Consider the following 24,982-nt stretch of genomic DNA (forward strand, 5'->3'; position numbering starts at 1 on the left):
CTGCCGATTTGGCTCTCACTCGATGGCAAGCCGCATCTAGCCGGTTTCTGTTTCCATCATCAGGCGTGCGTGTGTAGAGGCGTGCGTTTGTCAATGCGTTAGTTGCACGCTCGAACCACGTTCGAACCTTCTTGGTCGTTGCTGTGCTTCGACTTGTCGCTAGCTCGCTTGTTGCAGTAAAGTAAAATTACCTACTACCAAGACCTTCAGGCAGTCTAGTGCGGCACCCTGCCTTCTTCGTAGCGCACGTTTTCCGGGGCGCGATGTTCGTCATCAGCGAGATGTCGGACAGCATTCGCGTCCCGCCGTGGCTGTTCCGCGTCAGCCCGAACGAAGCCATCGTGGAGCAGCTAAACCGGCGCCTCGCGAACAAGGTATGCTTTACGTAATTATCCGCAGTTTTTTTTTTTTCAAAACAGAGCATGCATTGTCACTTGTTCCTCCGTTTCCCGTTTTAGGTTGTCATCAACGTGGGGCTCTGCATCGCGCTCTTCGACATCACGAAAATCGAGGACTCCCGGATCCTTCCAGGTGACGGCTCCTTTCACACAACCGGTGAGCTTGAGGCCTCTGTTATCATTCCGGCACGTGATACCATCGCGTGATTATTGTTGCTGACTGAAGCCGGTACGTGGCCCAATAAACCATTATAGCAACTTTCGCTCAAGATAACAACCCCTTATGTGTTGGCTTGGTCCATCAAGAGGCAGTCCTGCTTAAGAACCGTTCCTAGAAACCCCGGCAAACAAGACGTACCGACAGTGCAGTCGGCCGCGGAATAATAGGTGCGTTCGATTCGCCTGCACCACGTGAACCAGTTATACGTGAACCAGTTCACGAGGTGCTGCACCTTACCATTCGTTTCAGCGGTGCAGCATTGACGACCGCTGAACCCTGCCATTCGTTTCGAAAGGTGCAGAAGAGGTGCAGCACCGGTTCACAATTTTCCTGCACCTCCTTCGCTGACGGTGCCGGCTTGGTGCAGGCGCGCGTGCAGCTGAGCAGACGACGCAGCACTTAGACGTAGGTGGCTTAGGCGCCGTACCCGCCTCTACAAATGCGGTGTGTTTTGCCAAGATGTTTGCGCCTCATAAACTGTCCGCATGTGCGTTTCGCCATAGGTCGGTGTTTGCTGAATGGTGTAAATTAACCGAAAAGAAATAAGGCCAACACCTTATCGGCACATCGTCATTTGTTTCGGGTGTCGTGCTGTGCCTGCACCGCTGAACTCACGCTGCACAATTTCTGAATTTCGCGTGCACAGCCGTGAACCGGTTCCGACCGGTGCAGGTGAATCGAACGGACCAAATATGGACACCATGAGCGCGTTGCGAAATTGCCGTCTGCGTCCTCTAGCGACAAGACGTCAGCTGTAGAGAGCGTAGCTCTGTGGGCTCAAAGCGTTGTGCATGACCTTACCCAGAAATTTTTTTTACAAAAGGGTGTTGAAGGGCTGGCAACTGGTGGTCACAGGGAAGGATTGTAAATGTTTTAGTACCACCCAAAAAGTCAAAGCATCAAAAAAAAAAAAAAACAGACCCCCCCCCCCTTCGCCCAGTTATAGCGCTGCAATGCAGTGCACCCTAACTAAGGAGTCCAAACGTTCATTCAGAATTGTCTCTTTTATTGCTTGAATAATTATGTAGTTTAGTAATCAGATTGCCAAACTATTCACAAGTTAAAACCTCAGCTTTGAAGTCTCGAAAATGCTACTACCTGCTTATGGTTAGATTGATTTCACTTAACTCCATAAGGTCCCCCAAAAGACTTCGTGTCACGTCACCATCATTTCTAGCCTTATGACTAATGATTCTCTGCTTTATGAATGACTTTTTGATGTGCAGAGCTTTCCAGATGGTGTCTTTTTCCGCTGAGCACATAATAACATATACTGTAAAATCCTGAGCAACCGCCCCCTTTACAGTAAAACATAATCCAACAAGATTTATGGAGGGCTGCTGGCTCGGTCGCGGATTAAACTTCAAGATGGCGAGCGAAGAGCTGCTAAGAATAAAGAACGCACACCCGTGCTTCTAATGAAATGCTTTATTGAATACGCATGCATTCACCGTTTTTATTCGCCCTTGTCGTGCAAATGAAACAGTGGAAATGGCGGGACGGGTGGAGGGGCACATATTTCAAATTTCCCAAAGAAAAGGAAGGGGACACTTGCTTGGGATTTGGAGGTAGTTCATTATATTTTTGCTCTACAGTGGCTACACAGTCAATTTTGCCGTTTTGGTACTGAGTGTTCAAGAAACACTAAATTATTTCAAGAGATTAAAATTGCATTCAGGGCGGTCAAACTTCATGGAGCTACTCAATGACGTCTTCAGCAGCGGCGTTTCTGTGCAGTGCAATTCCGCTATGTGGTCTTCCGGCCCTTCATGGACGAAGTCCTAATCGGCAAGATTCGTAGTAGCAGCCAGGAAGGCATCTACGGTGAGTTGCTTGTGCACTGCGAAGACATTTTGCACTTCACCTTGCCATGTCTTGGCAAGCACCTGAGGTGTAAACTGTTCTTCAGCATACCCACAGGTTCACAAATACAAGATGAACACTTTTTAGTCCTATGATCAGAAATAATTTAACAAAAATTTTAAGCTCTAGCCCACAGAACCTATATGCTCCTGCTTTTCATCTTTGAAATGCAGTTGTTTTACCTTGCGTCAGTTCAAACTAGAAGTACTTTTCCTCAGCTGATGTAAACACTACGCACATAAGGAGTTAAAGGTTCTTCGTACCTGCCTAAAACACTATCTTTGACTGAGCAGCAAGGTAACAATCTCTGACAAAAGTTACTAGGATGTTAAAGTTTCCGACCGATAACCAAGAACGCAAACGTGTGTTGATATGGGAAAGTCGACCGTTTGAACCGCTTGTGAAGCACCTGGCGCGACGAAAACGAGCAAGCACTGTTCGACAAAACTCTCGTCAATGTATATCTAGCAATTAAAGGCTATGTAATTGTTACTGATGTTAGCCATCTGTGATATACCTAATAAATTTTTCTGAACACAGAATACTAATGCATATTCCGTCAGTGGAAGAGAGAGCGACGGCTGCGGGCAGAGTTGGCTTTTTTCTGAAGTTGTAACCAACTGCATGCACGTTCTTGCAAGAGCAATCGAGACACTTATACGAGGAGCTGTATTTTTTGTGCAAGCCAGCCAAATCCATTTCAAGTGAAATTGAAAAGCACGAGGAGCTATTGAAAAGGGGGTTGAGTGTGCTTCAAAAACTTTTAATCAGTGCGTGCATGCCATCAAAACACACGCATCAGTTGATCTGATTTGCTCACCTCTGTGCAAATGGGTAAAGCATTTGATTTGATACAAAGCAAATTTTCGATGGGCATGCTAATTAGGAATTGATTCGTTTTGATATTGAACTATTTGTTTCGTAACGCTAGCCACCTGACCTTTCCATAAATAAAGCCTAGTTATGCATCTGGCTGATTTGAAATAAAGACAATGCTCCTCATTACTATTTAGTGTCTCTACAGCGCACGCCTTTAAAACAAGCTGATATTTACTATGAAGGATTCTGTAAGTCCTGGCTTCATTGTTAACACGCAAGTGACCTGCGTACTAAACGATTTCGACGGTCTCTAGAGTTTCGTTATAAGTCAGGTGTGTGCGAGTAGGGACGTTTCATTTCGGATGTAGTAGTGCCCGGAAATATCAAATTGAAAAGATTTTATTGAAAATTGGAATAAAAAAAAAACAAGGAAATAAAATCTGCTCATGCCCTCAAGCACACCGCGCTCAGTGAGTGCTACCGAAGCACTGCAAATTTACATGCAGAAACACAAGCTGCTTCGCAGGCTTTAGGCCCTCTCGTCGTGATATTACAGCGTTTCATAAAGTTGAAAACGTGCTCACTATGCACCTCAGTTACAGGGACAAGAAGGTATTGCTAAACAATTTTAGTGATGCTTGTACGAAGTGCAGCTCAATGCTCTTTGTAGTATTTCAAACGATGATCCTTTCTAGGGGCTAGAGACTAATTGAAGTATCTTTGAGCCGCTAGACTCTAATGTCTGGTTATTTTTTTTGACGCCATAAGTTTGACCAACCCCCATACTTTTCTCAGGCCTTGTTTACCGGTTTCATGACATGCAGGAATGACAGAACCTTTTAAGTTTTACCTGAAGGCCTGCTGTGACAACGTTAGAGTTTATTTCAGCCACCGCGTCCTAACCAAGTTGCACCATTGTCCTTTGTCACATTTTAGATATTTTTCCTGTCTTATTACTTGAAATTTTGAATACTAGCTATTGGAAAGCTCAATTCAATTATTTAGTTCAAATTAAAAACTCGAATATTGGCACATCTTTATTGTTAAGGCATTTGGCTACATGTTTAGCGACAACCCTTAGGAGGCGTATACAGTCAGTAAACGTTCAAGGAAAAAACACGGTATAAATTGACCGAGCAATGATGAGGCTTTTCTACTCACTTTTTCTTCTTGATAGATAGACCTATGCCCATTAGCCATGCCCCTCTGACGGAGCTGCGACAATGACTGTCCCCACGTCTGCTTTCTTGCACAGTGTGTTTATGACGACTAGACGTAACTCGAGTGCATTCTACACCACTCACGACTCAAGCAGTAGATTGTCCTCGTAGGCATCGCATATAGTTGAATCTCAAAGTTGAGTGCCCAGATGTGTGTGTTCTGTACTGTTTCTTTGTTGCTGTGTAGTTGGTTACTAAAACACTGAATCATAAAGTGTCAACCTGTCTGAAATGGTGCTTTATAGATGGTCAAACCAGCCCTCTACAAATGGAAAAGAAGCTAATTATGTGGCAATTTTTTTATGCAAGTCGCCATTGCTACTATCGGCACATAGAAGCAGATTGTGCTACCAAGCTAATAACACAATGTCGTAGGGCCGAAAGGCGGGTGAGGCAGAACCTATTGTTGGCTGGTGTAGAAGCAGACAAAGGCAGACGCGGAGGAACAAGACTGAAACAGCGCTGGTCTAACTACTGAAAGATTTCATTAGAAAAATTCATACATATTCAGCAAATGTAAACCATGCACAAGGTTATAACTGATTAATGAAAAGTATCTTCCCTTGTTCCGATGGTGGCGCTGACGCCTGACTTATATGATGACTATAGCAGAGGCGTACCACTTTGCCATGTGGTATGCCTCTGCTATCCCATGCGTGCGTTGATCGTGATGGGGCGTTATGATAGATGTTTATGCAAATGAAAGGTGTGCACCCCCATTTGCGAGAATGGCTGGCGAGATGAGAACATACCCCACCCTTCAAGGAATTGCTATGCTCACGTAGCCTGATATTAACACATCTGGCAGTCTGTAGCATGTAATCAGGAACAATAATGTTGTGGGTCATGTTCGTTAAGGACGTGGTCGTTTCGTTGTCAGTGCAGAGGATCTTTTCCCACTTCTCAGATAATGACTGCATAGAGGTTTTTCCACATTGGCTTGGTATAGCTTCCTGATTTCTTCGCTGGAACTTGCGAATTCTCTAATGCAAGCCCCCAAACCCCCCCCACCCGTAGGCTTTACTGCAATGCATTCTATGGGTGAAGTGAAAGGTTTCCAAATGTGCATAACTTGTGATGCCTCCCTTCTTTCATTTCAGTGTCCATGGGCTTTTTTGAGGACATCCTCGTCACTCCCGATGGGATGCAGCACCCGGCACGCTTGTATCCTCTTTTGGCGTTTATTCAACAAACATGTGTTAAAGGGACACTAAAGTCAAATAACGATTTACGTCAGAGTGAAAGCTCAATGTATGACAACATCTAAAACGACAATATTATCAACAACAGTGCCCTACTTAGCGAGAAATTAAGGTAAATGCACAAAAACACAAGCGCCGCAGTAGGACATTTTCAAAATGATCCCGATGACATCAGACGGACCGCCTACAATTAATCACTAGTAATCAATCTAACTGCACTAAATAAAGAACCTTACGTGCATCAAGAGACGCAATAAAATGCTGCTTGTTCATTTCTGTTTGATTCATGGAAAAAATAACTGCTGGAATGTTACTATGGGGAATGGTGCGAGCGGTTCAAAAATTCAATTTTTGCGTGGTTACACGGGACAGGTGGTGTAGTCTAGCGGGGCGCAGTTGAAACGAAAACGTCTGCGATCTCGAAGACAATGACGGGAAATTTATCAATGGCTGTTGTTTCTGCTGTGGCTCCCGCTGCTTTCGGTCTGCTGCTACTAGCGCAGTAAAGCTGGGCAATGCTGTGCACGGCAACAGTGACGTGAGCCGGTCTAGTCAGTGCGCTTCTAGAGGCGGGTAATTTGAAGTTCACTAACTCAATGCGGACCACTAAAGCGTGATTTCATTTCAAAATAGGCCCTTCCTTGGCACAAAAATAACACTACTAGGTTTGTGGACCGCCATTTCAACAATCAACATTGACTTAATATTTGCCTTTAGTGTTTCTAACTTTCTAACCTTTAACGGCATGTGTAACTAGAGACATGCTTGATTCTCTTTCATGCGCTTTCAATCAAGCACTTGCTTCCGGTTTTCCGGATATTTAAAAAATGTGTTTTTAAACAATAAAACTGGCATGAAATTGATGGTTAACATTCTTCTTAAGAGTTGTATTGGACACATACGCTTTAGTTTACTTAAGATATAGGCCAATAAACTTCCAGGATAATTAATGAAGTTTAATCGAATGAGTTCATCGAAGGAGCAAACGCTTTTCTTGCGAACAGCTAAGATCGTAGCGGCACCTGGCAGAACAGATCTCAACCACGTGCTTTTTTATGCATGGCCTCCGAGATTCGCTTAGGCAGCTTGAGGAAACGCTAAGTTGACCAATGGAATACACCAGGGCACACGAACGCGGATGTGTGAGTGCTGCCACTAGAGACCTAAATGAATTGTGACCTAAATGAATATTTTTATTATTGCCTTTCCAACCACTGCTTTCTCCTCGAATGCCCATGCTGACACATGCTGTAACATTCGTCTTTCACATGGGAATGAATCTTTTTTTCAAGCCTCCGAGAAATCTTGGCAGCTATCTCATTTTTCATTTGAAACATTGAATACTTCCCCACCAGTAGCAGTGTCCCGCGACTGAATTTGGACTTTTTATTTCTGGCCACCTTTCTGCGCATCTGATATACAAACATGCTTGTTTGTGTATCTGCAGGCGTGAATTGAAGGGGCCCCCTGCAAAACTTCTCGGACACAGTCCGAAAGCATTGCCAATTTATGGCCGTGATTCCTGTGAACTTGCGAGCCAAGCATGGTTGCATCATGCATGGCCGGAAATTTACTATTCTCACATTGAAGACCTCAGAAAATCACTTCCTTTTGCTTCGGCGAATATGCACCAGTCAGGATTTAGGCTGATGCATTCGAAATCTCTGATAGCGCATTGACATTTAGGTGCTGATACAGTCGTACCCTTATATAATGAAAAGTGGTTAATGAGTAACTATTGATTACAACAAAATAAATTTGGAATTAGCTTGTCTTTAATAGAATGTTGCATATGGGCATTTATAAAGCTACTTTTGTGCTAGATGTCACATTGTTACAGCAGGTTTTGATGGTTTTAGCACAAAATTGTAGCATGAGTCTTCAAGTACCTTCTCTCTTATAGTAATTAACTACGCTCCCAAAGCTAACAGAGATAAAATTCTCTAATAATTTGATGTAGGGTTTCCCTTTTGTGTCTTTTTTAGAATACTGCTCAAAATACAACGTGTATCTTGTTGTAGGGGGCACTTTCTTTTTGTAGCCCACATACGGTAACTTTCTTTTAGATTGGTGTCTCCTGACTTAAAAACCACGAGTGACGATCCTTGACTGGTGGCAACCAGCGACGAGAAAGAGCAGCTCTGGGTGTGGCTCTACGAATCCGAGGGCAAAGTGAACGACTTGTACATGGACCTCGGCGAGGAGATACGGTGAGTTGGAAATCGGAAGGCCCTCAGTACCTCTCTCCTCTTTCGGGTTCCGCAGTTGGATGTCGGACTTTCACTGCTGGTGTGAGAAGCACCTGCTCCAGGGGAGCTGAGTTGCAAGACTAGGTGTGCATGTGCAAATGTGGGGGGGGGGGGGGGCAGTCGCCTCGTTAGTCAATTAAGTGGGCGGGGGGGGGGGGGGCAGAAAGACTACCCCATACATTAACATTTCAGAAAGGGGGGCACTGTGACATGGGGAAGGGGGGGTGGCAAAGTCAGCCCCATACATTGACATAATAAAGAGGGGAGGGGGGGCACTGTAACTGACCTTTTTTTGCCTCCCCATAAAGGGGAACCCCGCTCATGCCTATGGTTGCAAGTCTGTACATACTAACTACCTGAAAGGCTTATTGTGCTCTGGGCCTCGGCTGCCACTGCAGCTTTTGTAGATGATGGCAACATTCTCTACAAGACCGTCGAGTTTCAGTGCCGTGTACCTTGGATAGATAAGAATGACGCATATTGAACAGTGCGTATGGGCAGGAGCTCTGCGTACGGGCCCTGGGTAATATGTGGAGTTCTTATGTGTGCAGCGTCGATGCTTACTACTTACTGCTCTGCAGTGAAACCACCAATGCTGCCTGCATGTTCTCGCTGCAAAAAATGTGCGCCAGATGGAGGCTTGGAGGTACAAAAGACCCTCAAACGACGGGTGTAGCTGGAGCTAGCATTTCGACAAGCGCTTTCGTCTTCTGTTGCTTCCTTAAAGAAGGCAAGGCTGCCTCTCGAAAGGTTGGCTTCTGCGACACCTGCCCTGTACAAGAATTTTTCATATCTTATTTATTTGCATTAGTGATCAGCTCAAGCTCTTTTTTCTCAGTCGTTCATTGCTATTTCTATATTGGTGCAACGGAAGAGAAGAGCTTGAAATTGGGTTTGCTTTTTACATCTGTCATGTTGTTTTGTCCATACATTTTGTTGCACCAGTGAGAAATGTTATTGTAAGCAATGCGCAACGATTTTTGTTGTCATCAGGGCCCATCATTATCTCCACCATCACCAATGCATCATAGGAAGGGCGGGGGGTGCACTTATGTCTAGAATGCGGTTGCCTAGTAAGGTTTTTACTACACTCAAACCTCATTTTTTAATGTGAAAGTGTTTTATGCCGGGTTCCACCACAGCTCCACTATGGCAACACGGAAGTTCCACCAGGGCAACACGGAAGTGACGTTGCGAAATATATTCTAAGAAATTGCAAAAAAAAAAAAAAACAGAAGGCAAGTGTCCGTTGCGCGGAATCAAACCCACAACCTCTTGATTTTCATCGCGCGGCGCTAACCACTATGCCACAGAGCGTACGTTGTCCGAAATGCTAGCATCACCGCGGTGGTCTAATGGCTGCGGTACTCGGCTGCTGACCCGCAGGTCACGGGTTCGAATCCTGGCTGAGGCGGCTGAATTTCCGATAGAGGCGGAAATGTCGTAGGCCCGTGTGCTCAGATCTGGGTGCACGTTAAAGAACCCCAGGTGGTCGAAATTTCCGGAGCTCTCCACTACGGCGTCTCTCATAATCATATGGTGGTTTTGGGACATTAAACCCCACATATCAATCATGTCCAAAATGCTAACGGCAAGACATTTATATACACCACGCACTGTTTGGCAGTCCTCAGAGCTTTAAAACTATAGCGGGATTTGGTTATCAGTGGCGACATGGCGCAATGGTCTCGCGTTGGGCGCTCTTTAAGGTCGTCACCTCCAAGAAGCGCCGCCTCCGCGGAACGTGGTCTCTCCTGCGTGCGCGCTTGTCAGACTCGTTATTTTGGAGAGGACGAAGGTCACTTCGCACGCTGACGCGACAGCATCTACGAAAGGAGCGCGGTGTTGACACACGACGCAAGAAGAATACAGACAGTTGTTCGTGCTTGTCCTGTGTATGATTGTACGCTCGTTTAGTGTGCCTTTCTGTTTGAACAGCGCTCTTTGTCGAACTGTGACAGCTGTTCTGTGTATGCTCATTTCGTGCGTGCTTTCTGCTTGAGGTGTGCACAGCAAGTTTCAAGCTGCCTGCCGTTCCTAACGTGACTTTGCAATTTATTCCTGTTGCTGAAACAACGCACAGTGAAGGCTCAACTCCCTCTGTGAAGACACGTTTCACTTTCGTGTTAAACCGATTCCTATACATAGGGATCAGCGACATATTTTTTTTAAATGAAGTTGTATCGTACATGAAAATAGGTTTGTATCCAAAAATTTTTTATGGAGATATATTCATAGCACTACACTTATTGCAAGAGTATTCTTCATTTACTTTGTTATAATCGACATTACAGTGTATCCGGGTTCGTGATATTGATGTCTGAGTATACATGTATCACCTCCCGAAGTGACATGCCATGAAGGAGGCGTACGTAAAATTGAGGCTGATAAACACCTGGCATGTGACATCCACAGGCAATGTACTTCGAAGGCCAGAGCAAGCATTTATTCACCACCAGATGCGTAAACTTAGTGTAAGTGGCATGACAGAACGGTACATGAAGATGGCAAAGATGAGCCACTGGCCACCTTACGGAAGGCTACATTGAGACAAGTGTGTTGCTAGCATTTCTGCCGGCAACGCACTTGAACAACATTTGATACCTTGCGTGTGCATTTATGTCTGGCAATTCTTTGGGGGCGCACAATATGAGATGCCATATGTACAGGAAAACTTTTTTTTTCTTTTTCTTTCATCAAGTGTAGTATAAGTGGCATTGTATCATTTTGTGCTTCACACCCACTGCTGAAGAAGATGCAGTCTCCAAGGCGAATATTGCCCAACCGAGTCCTCCGATACAATTTGCAGATTTTATTCTGCTATCAATATGTGCGCATGAAGCAAGGCGAGTCTTCACAATTTTCGTCTTCGTCTTCACATAGCGCATGCGTTTCTCGATCACGCTATAGGTATTGGTTGTATCTCTATTCCTGTAACAACCCTACTATGGTTAACAGTATGAATAAACAAACAAAACGAAAATGCAAAGGCCGCAATTCTATCTTACTGAGCAGCATTGACTATGTCCAAATGTTTCGCACATGCCGGGCGGTGGAATCCACTTCATTGAAACTGCTAGCCGTACTGTAAACACAGTACTGTTCGCTACTGTAAAATGATGCCGTAGCGTCGAATTAGTTGGGGGTCAAAAGAATCTCAGACATTGCATTAAGCTTTGTTAGTGCTGGCAGCATGTAGAAGACGCGCATAGCAAATTGTGTCACCGTGATACTAATTTATGCCATCTGCTTTTTCTTCTCGCCATTGCGTGTCATTTTGTTGCATGGCCGACCACAGCTTTAGGGTGGTGGGCGAGGTGTTTGTGGACACTACGCCCGGAGGCCCCGAGACAACCGAGCTGCCGGACGCCGAAGAACGCCACGTACCTTACTCACTCACGGTCAGTATAGCAGTTTGTGGCGAAATTGCAGTATATAGCTGGTAAAAGTAGCCCACATTAGATTTTGAGATGTGACAAGAATGAGAACACATGGGACAGACACACCCCAAACAGTTGACATTGGTAATGACTTGTCGGGGGTTTGGGGGGGGGGGGAGGGGCTGAACTCATGACATCCACATTGCAGATAAGCTATTGCAGAGCTATCCTGTGCGACCACTTTATTCGGTATTTCTTTCTTTCTCTTTGAAGACTCAAACTTCAGGTATCATTGTGTGCATGTCAGCTCCTTATCATTTGAGGGTGAGTAAACCAGCTGGAGTGCATGAAAATGGAGTCAAGTTGCTGCTACCATGACCTGCAAAATGTTAGCTCCAGTGGCACCCCTCGCTCCGCGATTCCTCTTCTTCTCAAGATTTTCAATTCACTCGCTATCCTTTGTATATTTTTTTAGATATTTATTTAGACCCGGCATCATAAGGTGGTGCCGCTGTTAACCTCTCTTGTATTCTGCAAGTTAGAACGGACACTGAAGTTAAGCAAGGAATCTGTTTAGGCTGATAAGTCATACTCTGAAAACTCCAGCGACATCATTTCACCATCGCGTTTTATCGATAAAGGAGAAAATCAAGGTCACTAGTTTCACTCTTGAATTGTGCCATGCGATCTCCGCGTGTATTGTCACGGATTTCGAAGTGTATCAATTGTGTTTTGGCGATGATGGCTATACGAAATTTACTCAAACACGACATATAACATCTCTGGCTCATTCATAGGACCATGTACTTCATTTTTTCCCAATCAGGAATGACTCACGTTCTAGGCAACACCATAAAAAATCTATGACATCGCAATAATTGGTGCAAAAACATCAGAGTGGTATCACCGTCTGCATTTTTTTTTTCGGCACGATTTCTCGCTTAGCTAGCATCTTCACACAAGCTTGGTGATTTTGGTATATGCGAAAAAGTAAATTTCTAAGACGAGAAAAATTGTTTTTCACTTTGGTGCCCCTTTACAACTCGCCGTTGTCGAGCATCTAACACACTGCCTTATTCTAAATTTGTCGCCGTTGTTCGCAGGCCTCCATCAGCGAGCCCGGCCTGGGCCTGCTCAAGTGGTGGACATAGGAAAGGCAGCCGGCAGCAGAGTACTTTATTTAATTTTTTTTTCATCTTCTTTAATCATACTGGGAAGACTTGCTTTGCCGGGGCAAGGCAGGGCTACTTCTTCTGTGCGAGGAGCAAAGACAGGAAAGAAAAAGAGAAGGCATCATTATGATCTGTACATGGATGCATGCGCCTGGCACGTGCACGCACACAACACAGACATGGGCACGCACATCATACAAGCGGCTCGGTGGCTGGCACAGCTCTGCAGTGTGGCGTTTGCCACGTGCCTCTTCTTCACCTTCACAATCAACGACGTGACAACAACAAAAAAAAAGACAGCCTGACAACGTGCATGCAAAATACAACTAACTTTTACAACATCACGTCGGCACTTGCATTGTGTTTTCTTTTTTTGTTGGTGTTGTGCGATCGAGCTGCTCCGGCAGCTGTCGTCGTTCAGGAGTGTCGCTTTGCTCTCCTCTTTCACAAGGCAACATAACGGATGGGCGGGCAGTCTCTGAGGCGATCTGCCACACGCAAACACGCGAGTGTGCGTGTGCGGAAGGCCGTTGTGAGCATTGGCGGCGTCTCGGCGGCGCCTCTACATGTACGTCTACCGTACGTCTTGGGATGTCCATATTTCATCACTTTACTAGCACGCTATACATGCAATCCCCCGCTGCGTCTACTCGTTCACCAACCGCTGGATAGGTCGCCGAAATGGTCATCTCAAGGGTAGTGTGTGTTGCTGAACCGCAAGGGCATTGCTCAGCAGAGCGAGATCCCTCAGCAGGCGGTGCAGAGTTGACAGCTAGTTCAACTAGACGCTGGTGTAGCTGGGAGCGTTTACGATTGAGCTCTCAGACCAGTGAAATCCACTTCCTGGCTAAGAAGCGAAGGGGCATCAGAGAATCACGAGCAAACACCATTCTGGCCTTGTGTTGGCTTCGTCTTCGTGTCTGAAGCAAGACTGCAGGTGCTAAATAAATAGCAGGCGACGGCGGCAAGCTTTGAAGCTACGGTTTGAAGATAAGTCTTGTTGACAAGATAGGGAGGGGGAGGACTCTTGGAGATGGGTTTGTGGTTGCCATGGAAGATGAGGGTGGAGAAGAAGAGTGTTGTCACAACCGTGGGTGTTTCACTTCTTATTGCTGGTCGTCATTTGCCGCCGTATCTGGTGGTGCTTCGAGACGAAGAACGGAGGGAGGAAGGTGACTTAGTCGATGACGAGGCAGTGTGGCAGCTGTTCGTGCAGGAAGGCCAGCAGCCCGGCAGTGGCGCCAGGGCAGTTGGTGAGCTCGAGCTCCTGGAGCTGTCGCAGCTGTGAAAGCGCGGTCAGGGCCTGGGTCGTGATGTGCGGGCAGCCTGCATTGAGAAAGAGAGGTCAGGGTGAGAAGGGATTATATGTCACTCTGGTGGTGTAAAATACACTCGGTTGCAACAAAGTCATTACTGTCCCTCCCGCAAAAAATTTGCATGATTGCTCCATCCAACAGTGCTCACTCATTTTTGTGATGTCACGCACGTCTTGAGGGTTTCAGATACTTGACTTTTCTACTCAGACACACGTTTGTGTCATCAGTTTGAAGGAGGAAACTAGAATGTCCTGGTAAATTTCATCAGAGTTTCTGAAATCGCTGCCCAGCTAAGCCTGATGTTTTACATTATAACAAAGAACCTTTAATTCGTTATGTGTAGAGTATTTTCATTAGCTGAGAAATGGTACTTTCGGTTCAAGCGAAAACCAGTTATCACGACTTTTTTAATATGAAAGTGTTTTATTCCGGGGTCTACCACGGCTTCGCTGAGGTATTTCTGTCATGGATATGACGTAAAAATGTACTAACATATTGCAAAGAAAAAAACGAGGCTAGATTATGTTGCGCGGCGTCGAACAAGCAACCTCTCGATTAACAGCGTGCGGCTCTAACTACTATGCTACAAAACGTACGTTATCGAGGGCGCAAATGGCAAGCCATTTATATAGTACACCATACACTGTTTGGAGGTCCTCGGAGGTTCGAAACTTAAGCGCGTTTTCCTTATAGGTAGTGAGATGGCACAACGAGCTCGCATTGGGCTCACTGTAAAAGTGATCGCCTCCAAAGAGCGTGGTCTCTCCTGCGCGCCTGCTTATCAGACTCGTAATTCGGAGACGACGAAGGTCACTCACCTCGCTGCCAGGGCCGCGTTTACGAAAGGAGCGCGCCGCTAACACGGCGATGTATTAATTGTGACAGTTGTTCGCGCTTGTACTGTGTATACTTGTGTGCTCGTTTCATGCGTCGTTCTTTCTGTTTCAACAGCGCGCTTTAAAGGGGCTCTGAAACAAGTTTTAAAGTTACCATAGAATTGATTGACTAAAATAGCTTATTGACTCACAATTTCAATGCCGAAAACATTTTAAAGATCAGTCCAATATGAGCGAAGTTGCAAAGATTCGTTGCACACTGCAATCGCATTCTCTCGTCCCGACGAAAGCGCTGGAAGCTGTGCAGGGAGAGATGGCATAGGCAAAAAAAGTACGTCACGCGCACCTCGTGACCTTCAGCATTTTCTTTTTTTAGGGGCGAAACTCCTTATGCCGCGGATTCGTATGTCCCGTGTCGTTGTAGTAGCCAATTGCATTGCATGTCGGTAAAAACGGTGCCACAGCATATTCACGGAGTGAATGATGATGAGCGGGGCGAAGCATTCGTCCTTGCTTTGCCTCACTCGTCATCATACACCTCGTGGATATGCTGCGATTTTTTTTTTCTTCGAATGCACGGCTATATCAATGTGATAGCGTGCACACGCGTGGACAAGTCGTGGCCTCTCGCGGCGATCCCTGTAACGACCGAGCGCGTCATGTTCAAATCAGCCAATGGCTGGTCGATGGCCTTCTTGTTATATTTATTTTATTTTTGTGTCCCCTCACTCAAAATAAGAATGAAGTTTGTGTATTTGTTCCACTTCAGCTGAGCAAATGGGTTTGTGGAGGGACCTCAGTCAGGCAGAGGTAATCGGCCTTTGGTTCTTTCAACCTAGGCAAATCTTTGTTTGTGTCTAAATAAACAGTGAATTAGTGAATTCTACGGGTGATTTTTGAGCTTCCTCTGTCATTTGTCAAGAAAGGAAAAAGCAATTTTTAACTGAATTTGATAGTTTATTGTGAATTCCAGGCCGGCTTGGTGCACTATAATATTTGGCTCGCGTGTTTTAGGGAGCCTCTGCCGATTGGCTGCTTATTTTTAACCATGCTCAAAAAGTGTTGCAGGGGGGCCCCTTTAAGTGTTGAGCTGTGACAGAATTGTTAGTCCGCGCTCGTCCTGTCTATGCTAATTTCGTGCGAGCTTTCTGCTTGAAGTGTGCGCTGCAAGTTTCAAGCTGCCTGCCGTTCTCCACGTGACTGCAATTTGTTGCTGAAACAATGCACAATGAGCGCTCAATTACGGTTGTGAAGACATGTTTCATTTTCATGCCGTACCGATTTCTAGATAGGGGGGATCCAGTCACTTTTTTTTTTATGGCAAAGTGAGGGCGTGCCACGGTACTGTGGACCAACCTGACATTTCTGCTTAGATTGTAACTGAGAGTAGCTGGTCTCTTAGAGTTTTTAAATATGAATTGTGTGTTGGTGGGGTCTCTGCATCTTGTAACCAGTTCCTTTACCTCGTTTGTGATACCTCCTGCAGCAGGCTGTACAAATTCGTCCGCAGTGTATTTCATGAACTACCATTAGCTGGCTCTGGCTTCGCTGTAATAAATGTGAATCTTTTAGCTGTCATCCTTCTTCATGCGAGGCGTTTTCATGCAGGACATATAGAGTTCCCAGCCCAACTGTGGCATATTCGAGGAATGGGCAGGTTGAGAGACTTAATCGCTGTTTACCGGTTTCACGGATTGCAGGCTTGTACCGTGCCGTCGGGAGCCGCGTGTGACATGCCCCACGTCCACCGTGTTTCTGCGCTTTCTCTTAACGATGAAGCTGTTGAAGCTTGAAGACATCCGTCGGTCCGCTAGAAACCCTCCACGCCGTCGCCTAGCGACAACCAAGACACAGCTGCGCACCACCTTGGTTTACCCTCGCCTAGCCGTGCATGCTCCAAGGAGGGAGCAGCTAACGCCACGTCAACCCCACCGACGGAGACGTCCGCGCCGAGTTTGCCCAGGGGAAGTGGTTATAAGGGAAAAAAAGAGAAAAGTGAGCCCCGTAACTGTCTGCATCAGGGTGCGACACGTCAACAGTAGCTCACAGGGATGGGGGTGAGGAGGGATTAAAAGGATAGGATTAAAGGTATATATATATAGAGAGAGAGAGAGAGATGCGCTGGGACAGCGAGCGAGGACATATGAGGATAGCAGAGACAAGAAAGATGGAAACACGGTCACAGGAGTTCGAGGACGGGGCACCACTTGCAAGAGCTCTTGTTGGCGTCAAGAGATGGCGTAGGGCAAGTGTAATAGGTCAGAGCTACGCTGTCGTCGGAGATCGGCGATGACGTAGAGCCAGCCCAGTTGGCCAGAGCTACGCTGAAGTCGGAGATCACGAGGGCACAACCGGTCGCCACGGAATCCAGCGAGCGAGTCACCCCTAGTTTGCCCAGCGTGGCGTGAGGCAAGTACACCTTCGCTATCTCGGGGGTCGAGTGACACGAGACCTAGCGAGTCCGAAGGGCGACTGCTGATAGTAAGTATATAGGTGTTCTGTGATAGTAGCGCCAGCGCAGTCTCCGGGTCACGAGTCGCCGTCGTAGGTATCGCGCCGCCACCTGTTATATGAGAGGGCGGGGAGCGCTAGCGGTGGTTTCGTCATTATGTAGGTCCACACACTTGCCGCACGCGCATAAGAACCCGCTGCACGCCGTCACCGTGTCCCAGATCCGTTCTGAAGTGATATTACGAAGGCTTCGCCTGCGAGCGATTTGAAAGAGAAAGCAGCACGCACCAGCGAAATACTTACCGTATATTCGGTGCAAAATAACAAGAACGCCGACCAAGGTGAACTACACAAAACTTAAAAAGACGTTTCGGCTCCCCACACGGGAGCCTTGTTCACAGTGTGAACAAGGCTCCCGTGTGGGGAGCCGAAACGTCTTTTTAAATTTTGTGTATTTCACCTTGGTCGGCGTTTTTGTTATTTTGCACTATGTTTGTCCCCGACCAGAAGGGATTCCGTCGGACTCTTGACTATATTACCGTATATTCGTTTGCTATATGCGTAGGCATTTCACGTTTTCGCTCGTGTGACAGTGTACGTCTTACGTGCACCTCAAATGCAAGATGACGTCTGCGTCTTGAGGCGAGCGTTCGTCGCTGTCCGGCTATTCAGTCGCAAGCCTGGGGTACTTATGACGAATTTCTCCCTTAGTTAAACATCTAGTCCGAGCAGGCAACGCGGTACGCAACGTTACGCCGCGAGGCATCCACTTTCCACAGCGCTATGAAACGCTTCGCAGACCGTATTACTTCCCGTATGAAAGCCTCAACTGTAAGTTTAGAAGTGTAGCGGTTTGGGCTAGTTGGTATGGCATGACGGTAGTTATAGCGCGAGAACAGAACGACGACAAAAGGGTACAATAAGTTAGTTGTCGTTCATGTCTTGTCCCCTTGTCGTCGGTCACGTCTCTTTCTTGTCCCCTTGTCGTCGTTCACGTCTTCTTGTCCCTTAGTCGTCGTTCACGTCTCCTATTTTTCCCTTAGTCGTCGTTCACGTCTCCTTCTTGTCCCCTTGTCGTCGTTCACGTCTCCTTTTTTTCCCTTAGTCGTCTTTCACGTCTCCTTCTTGTCCCCGTGTCGTTCACGTCTCGTTCTTGTCTCTTAGTCGTCGTTCACGTCTCCTTCTTGTCCCTTAGTCGTCGTTCACGTTTCCTCTTGTCCCCATGCCGTCGTTCATGTCTCCTTCTTGTCTGTTTGTCGTCGTTCTGTTCTCGCGCTATAACTACTGTTCCACTGTATAGTCTGTATAGTCTTAAACATGTGGCTCAAAGATCTCTCGCTAGCGGCACGGCCCGGTTATGTGTTCTCTTTGTCCCATATTTTAACAGGATAGCGTTATGACAAAAGTATCCTGCATGGGTCAGAGTGGGGACAAAACCAGGGTTGTTAGCATGTCAGGCGGATGTTCTCCCACACAGCCACGCCTCTGCTTGTGAACACAGTGAAAAAAACTTCCTCTGTTTGGAAATGCAGTGAAAGTAGCTTTCACGTTTTACAAACACGCGCGTCCCTTTATACATGTTTTACAATGCAACATGACATATTGTAGTAGTAATGCGTGGCACAAGTGCCCATTGACAGCGGGCGTCAGAACATGTGATTATCATAATGGATTTGTGGTTTAAAGCTGGTCACCCACTACAAAAGGCACACACGCTACGGCGTCTATTCCCTTAAGGTCACGTACTGGGTGTACAGCAAGTTCGAAAAAGGTTTCATGTGCTAAGTGTTGAACCACGCAGAATGCACAGGATATTGCTGTCGCGTTCAACTCCTAAAAACGAAGCTTTAGGGTCCCCCCATTTTTTTTCTCCATTTGTAAGTATATATGCTTACGAGCTGTACAAGTACGACTGGTCAGAATATTTACTTTTATTTATTTTCTTCAGTCACTCCCTGCGTTCACTGTGTGTTGATACCTAACCGTAAAACGAGGCTCCATACTCCATATTTAGTGTGCAGTCTTTGAATACGCGTATCAATATGTTGTTTGAAGCCTCGTGCCAAATGCCCCCCAGAAACGACCAATAGGTATCAGGTATATCGCAATGGCTTGCTTTCAAATGACATTGTTATCTGGCACTGTGTACAAACATGTACACCCCGCGCCCTTGCGGGAATAACTCCCTGATTGCGGCCCTCTGGCTGAGGTGAGTTTTGGAGCGCTGGTGGGGTAGCTACGTGCCATTTGCGCCACTCTTGTAACTTTGACTTAAGTGTTAATTGCATCCGTATTATCATCGCTGAAGATGGCCTGCGCCGTTCAAAGGTAGCCAGGGATTTGGACTGGCGAGTTCTAGAAAAAGTTTCTGAGCCTGCATGGCCGGTGCACGAAGAAAAATGACGCGGAAGTCAATGACTTCAAACTTGCGCTCAGCTACTACTGTAGTTGGCGTGGAACATAAAAAAACAAACTCAACCATAACTTTTATCAACACTTCTTTAAAGAAAGAAACGGAACTTTGGTATTTACCAGCACTTGTAATAACAAAGTTGTCATAGAGAGATCTTACGTAATACAGTTCGCTAGTCTGAGCTCGTCCAGAGTTTAGATCACTTCGTTGTCGTATCAAGATGAACGGTGCGAATGATTTGGTTTTATTGCTTAGCGCTTAGGCAAATTGAGAAAGCCGTTTCATGGACCTGCAAAGCGCCTCGCCCCGATCGACCTGTACAATGGGTGAGCGCGTTCGTATTAGGTATAGGCTGACGGTGAATCGTCTCTTACCGGCCAGTGACAGTATCCGCAGGCTCTTCATTGTACACAGGTGTTCCACGCCGTAATCCCGTATCTGCGTACACCAGCGCAGGTAGAGAACCGACAGGTTCGGGATCGTGGACAAGTAGCCCAGACCGACGTCCGTGATCTGCATGCACCTGCAAAAAGGCGTAGCGATATTGTCAGGTGCATTATTTTGACGTGCTCATATTAAGCTCTCAAAGACTGCAAGCGATTCTCGGCACAGATGGCGCCTAAGAGTTCGAGAAGCTTCATGTTTGTAATAGATCATTTTGCTAAGATTGCACACAGGAAGTGAACACTCAAGGATTATTCCAGAGCTCGCACGACCAACAGTGGCAAGACTGAAAAGCTCGATGCCTGATGTGTAGAAGGCGGCGCGTCCAATTACCCACGTCCCAACGATGATCGGTTGATCGACTACCGACACCCTGTTTGCCGCTGCCACTGCCAGTGTGTATCGCCGTAAACTGACTTTCCGTTTACCGGCCACATGTTTGGCCAAATGACGTTTCATCTGGGACGTTATTCTGCTCCCATAGTTTACCGATCATCATTTACATGCTATTATATTGTTTTGATGCACCAAGAAAAACAGTTATTGCTGCTCGGGGCAGGCAGGGCTCCATTGTTCGGGGGGGTCCGAGAATGTTTCGCAAGAATTCCCTGTTCGTAATAGTTTGTGCTTTGTGTACTTGATAGTCACAGTAAACCTCATGACAATGTAGCCGAGACGTAAGGAATCCTTCGTTATACGCGCCGCTTCGTTGTAGCAGTGTTCGAGTGTGGTATTCGTCATATGTGTGTCTGTCACGTGCGAATGATATACCCAGCGCCTGGCAGAACGGCTAGTGAAATGCAACATGTATCGTACCCACTATTATATGTCGATCGTAAGGATATCGACAGCTGACGCTGTACGAAAGCTGAAGAGGGTCGCTTGCAGATCCGTTACAAGGTAGGACACGTGCATGCGAATAGGAGTCAATGACCTCTAGTGGGGTCGCTCAGGTATAAAGTGGGCGTGCGGAACGAAACGAGCATGAAAGGAATTGGTGAGGGCCATGCCCCGGGCCGGGAAAGATGTCCCCTAAAACTTCATCCCACCACCCCCTCTCCGGCTACCCGCAAGAAGCTGAGCCTCAGTTCCTTCACGGTTGGCGAATGCACACTTAGGTCGTGCGACTGGCAACCAAACACTAATTCAATGTAACCGTTGTTCACGTGGGTAACTCACATCCGAATATCAGGCCGTTCACGTCTGCCCATACTCCCAAAGCCCTCGTAAGACTGCATGTCGTCCTGTCCTGGCGCATATGACTACGTAAAGTTTGTGACTGTATGCAGTACCTCGTGCGACTGAGAAATCTATAGTAGCAGACTATTGACCCAAAAGACACGCCTTTCAAACGAGCTGGTGATTCGGCCACACGACCTTTGATAGCCTCCGGGCCCGAACAGCGAAGAAATCTAGTTGCGGAGGGACACGTACCGGTCCAATGTGAGCTGTTGCAGCTGCGTCATGTCACACGCGATGAACTCGAGGCTGGCGTCGGTGATGCGCGGGCACCAGGACAGGTCGAGTATGCGCAGCTGCCGCATGTTCTCGGCCAGGAGCTCGACGCCGTCGTCACTGATCTTGGTGCACCCCGACAGGGACAGCTCCCGCAGCTGGGGCACCGCCTGGACCAGCTGCACCAGACCCTGGTTGGTGAGCTCCCAGCAGGAGCGCAGCCGCAGAATCACGAGCTGAGACTGCGGGTGATGCTGCTGGTGGTGGTGGTGCGAACCGCCGCCGAGACCTCCGAGGTGGGCCAGCGAGGCGTCGGTCACGTGGTACGCCTGCAGGTTCAGCTCGCGCAGCGCGGGAAGCAGCTGCGCGACGGCGGCCAGCGTCTCGTCGGCCACGTTGATGCAGTCGGCGAGCGTGAGCGAGGTGACGGTGGGTCTGAGCGCGGCCCACAGTCCGGCGTCGGTCAGCTCGTTGCAGCCGAACAGCTCGAGCGAGGAGACCCGAGGCGCGGCCGCCAGGAGAGACTCGAGCCCGCGGTCCGAGACGCTCGAGCATCGTAGTGCCACGATCCGCGCGCGGCTCAGCAGCGCGGCGCCCAGGGACACGATGTCCGCGAGGTCGTCGTCCGTGGCGCCGACGAGGACGACGGCGTCCAAGCCGCGTCGCTCCAGGGACTCCAGAATTCGGCGCCGGACGTCGGCCGTCTCGAGGCGCAGCTCTCGGCAGCGCAGCGAGGCCGCCATGTCTCGCCAGTGGCGCGGGTCGTACGCGGCGTCCCGCCAGGCGCGACACACAGAGGCGAGGGGCAGCCGCTCGCGACCGCGAAAGTGCGAGAACAGCCGCGACAGGAACTCCGGGTCGCTCAGCATCTCGGCCGCATCGCGAGGTCGCGACGCCGCAGCGACGATCGCGCTGTTGGACGACGCTACGGCCGGGTCGCGCGCCGTGACGGCGGCTGTGGCGGTCGCGTTGGCTGTTGCGGGGCCGACGCGACCTGTCGGTGCCGCTGCTGCATTTCCCGTACCTCCGCGACCGCGTCTCGCGTTGTTTCCGCTGCCGCTGTTCGCTGTCGCCGGCGACTCGTGCTGAAGTCCGCCCTTGGCCCGGACGGCGAGCCCGTTGAAGCAGCGGCTCAGCTCGGCCGCTGCTCGCTTCGTGAAGCTCACCTCGGCCATCGCGGCCAACGGAAGGGGGCTGTGCGGTGCGCGCTCTACGCCATGGCGCCGCCGAAAACGCCGTGCATCGATCCCCTGGTGCGCGTGACGTCACGTGGGGGAAAGGGAGCAGCGGGATAGGGAGGCGAGCGCGTGAGAGACGCTTCCCTGATTTGCTCCCTTTCTGCATCCCCAGCACCCCAAGGTTGCGCGTGGGTGGGTGTGTGGAAGAGGAGTCGCACAGCGGTGTTGGCAGACGAGCTGTCGCGCAGGTCGTGATCGGGCGCTAGGAGCCCGTGGCTCAATGGAAATTCTGACGCTGACGCAGAGCGCCGGTACCATGCGCCACCTCTCTCGTTCGCTCGCACTCTTTCCGTTTTTGTTTTCGTTTTTTTTTTTGCTTATGGCTATAATGCTGTCGGACGGCAAGCCTATCAATCCCGTTGGGACGCGTCGTCCGCGCGTTCCGGATTACGCACGTTCGTGACATTCTCTGGTCGCTGTGAAGAGGATATGCCTCTCCGAGTCGCCGCTGCACAGGGTATAGCGTTAGACAAAGAAAAGGAAAGAGGTCGCATAGATATATAGTTGCATCTTTCCACGTCGAGCACGGTAGGGAGAAGCATGGCGATAGAATGCAAAGGGCGTCCCGGGACGCGCTGTATCGCATATCTTAACGACATACATTTCGAGCTTGCACGCGGGGACGTGTTAGGTAAGCCCGATGAACAAGTAAGGCGTGCCAAGGAAGAAGTATTAGAAAAGCTGTTTTGGGGAGCCCAATAAAGCGACGTGACTGCATTGAAAAGTGTTGCGGTTCTATCCGATTTGATTTAGTTCTCCTCTTGTTTGTTCTTGCCTGTGCGTGTGTGTTTTTGTGAGGAAATCTCAAGCTACTTTTGCGTATTATTTTATTTATTTGACTTTTTTTGCAAAACTACCCAAGGTCATTACGTAAGGACGAACATGAATACGCGCGAAGCCCAGGGTAATTTATCGGTCATCAGACACAAGGACGTACACTTACAACAGTGTTAGATTCTTGCCAGATATAACATTGTAGAATGCATAGCGAACATTTCAACAACTCGAGATAGATCTAGAAAGCACTACAGAAAACGTAAGGTTTTTCTTACCCGTTAACGATCGCCCTTAATTTGTGGACTACATCAATTTTTTATGCTGGAAAAAAAAAATCTTATTCGCGGAGGCCTTCCTTCTGAAAAAATTGCGTAAACTGTGCTTTCGAATGTAGCTTCACCGCAACATTAGTCGTAATGAGGAAAAGCCAGCTTTTGGCACTCCTCCGGTATCGGACGTTTTGCAAACCGATCTGCTACTTTCTCGCGAGAATTTCTTTACGTGGCCTCGCTGCTCAAAACGTTGCTTAATTGGCCTTGCCTAAATAAAAGAAAGTCTGAAACTATATTTTTTTTCTGTAGAATAGAAAAACTATATAGAAAAACTATATAGAAAATAGAAAGTAGAAAAATAGCGTGACCAGCTCCACGCGGTAGTCAGAACGTCGCGCTGTCATCCTAGGTGCGTCAATATGTTATCAATCACTCATTCACTCAATCAATCATTTATTTATTGTGCCCTTGAACAACCATGAGGTCTTATTGCAAGTGCACGCAAAACAAAAAAATACAAGTAAACAATAAAACACAAATCAAGAATACAATTCAGATACTCTTCAGAAAAATCAAATAGAAAGTGAAAATACACAAAAAAATAGATCAGCGATAAATGGGAAGAATAAAAGGACAAGACGAGAATCATAGAAAGGAAGTGAAAAATAAAGGGGATTATACAGAAAAACTTTGTAGAAACCTTCTTGAAAGACGGAAAAGGGAAGAATCTGTACATTGTGAAAAACTATGTTAGGACAGTGCACAGCTGAGATAAAAACAACGGAAGTGGACTGTGAAAAACATCAAGGTCATGAAAGTTGACATTATATAGACTTTGTATTCTATGACTGTAAAATGAAGTTGGCAGGTACATGAAATGGTCGATTCTCTATGGTTATAACTTACCCGGAATCCGAAAATTAACACAACTGAGAAGTAAAGGGAAAAATAACATGCTGTGAACTAGTCTGTAAAAAATAATAGGTCATCACCATTTCGTTGGCAGTGAAGTGATGGTAATGATAATAATCTGGCAGTGTTGGAACGAGATCCAGAGTCATTTATAGCGAAACGATGATTGTAAATGCTTTTTTTTTTTTCTCTACTCGCTCAGTGGCCTCACTGCCAGATTTAGCAATGCCATTCCAGCAGATCACAGATGCATACTCAGGTTGAGGAATACGTATGGCGCTGCACAATTTGTGGAAGGCTACAGCATAACTGAATTCTCGAGAGATTCAACAAATGCAGCTCAGA

At 47.4% G+C, this 24,982-nt stretch overlaps 2 protein-coding genes across 2 annotated transcripts; one reads left to right on the forward strand and one right to left on the reverse strand.

Annotated features, from left to right (window-relative positions):
- The first annotated feature begins 29 nt into the window (after positions 1-29).
- Polr3H (RNA polymerase III subunit H) lies at positions 30-12,867 on the forward strand. Its single transcript, XM_037431327.2, has 7 exons — positions 30-374; positions 459-555; positions 2,356-2,442; positions 5,621-5,684; positions 7,846-7,932; positions 11,270-11,372; positions 12,455-12,867. Exons 1-7 carry the CDS (start codon positions 264-266, stop codon positions 12,500-12,502), a joined length of 597 nt encoding a protein of 198 aa, XP_037287224.2. The 5' UTR covers positions 30-263; the 3' UTR covers positions 12,503-12,867.
- Positions 12,868-13,401: 534 nt separating this feature from the next.
- LOC119180184 (uncharacterized) lies at positions 13,402-22,863 on the reverse strand. The gene is made up of 3 exons (XM_037431326.2): positions 21,418-22,863; positions 19,914-20,062; positions 13,402-13,849 (listed from the first exon to the last, which is right to left on the reverse strand). Exons 1-3 carry the CDS (start codon positions 22,611-22,613, stop codon positions 13,701-13,703), a joined length of 1,494 nt encoding a protein of 497 aa, XP_037287223.2. The 5' UTR covers positions 22,614-22,863; the 3' UTR covers positions 13,402-13,700.
- Between the last annotated feature and the right edge of the window lie 2,119 nt (positions 22,864-24,982).

Source organism: Rhipicephalus microplus, chromosome 7 (assembly GCF_043290135.1).
Source record: "Rhipicephalus microplus isolate Deutch F79 chromosome 7, USDA_Rmic, whole genome shotgun sequence".
NCBI lineage: Eukaryota > Metazoa > Arthropoda > Arachnida > Ixodida > Ixodidae > Rhipicephalus > Rhipicephalus microplus.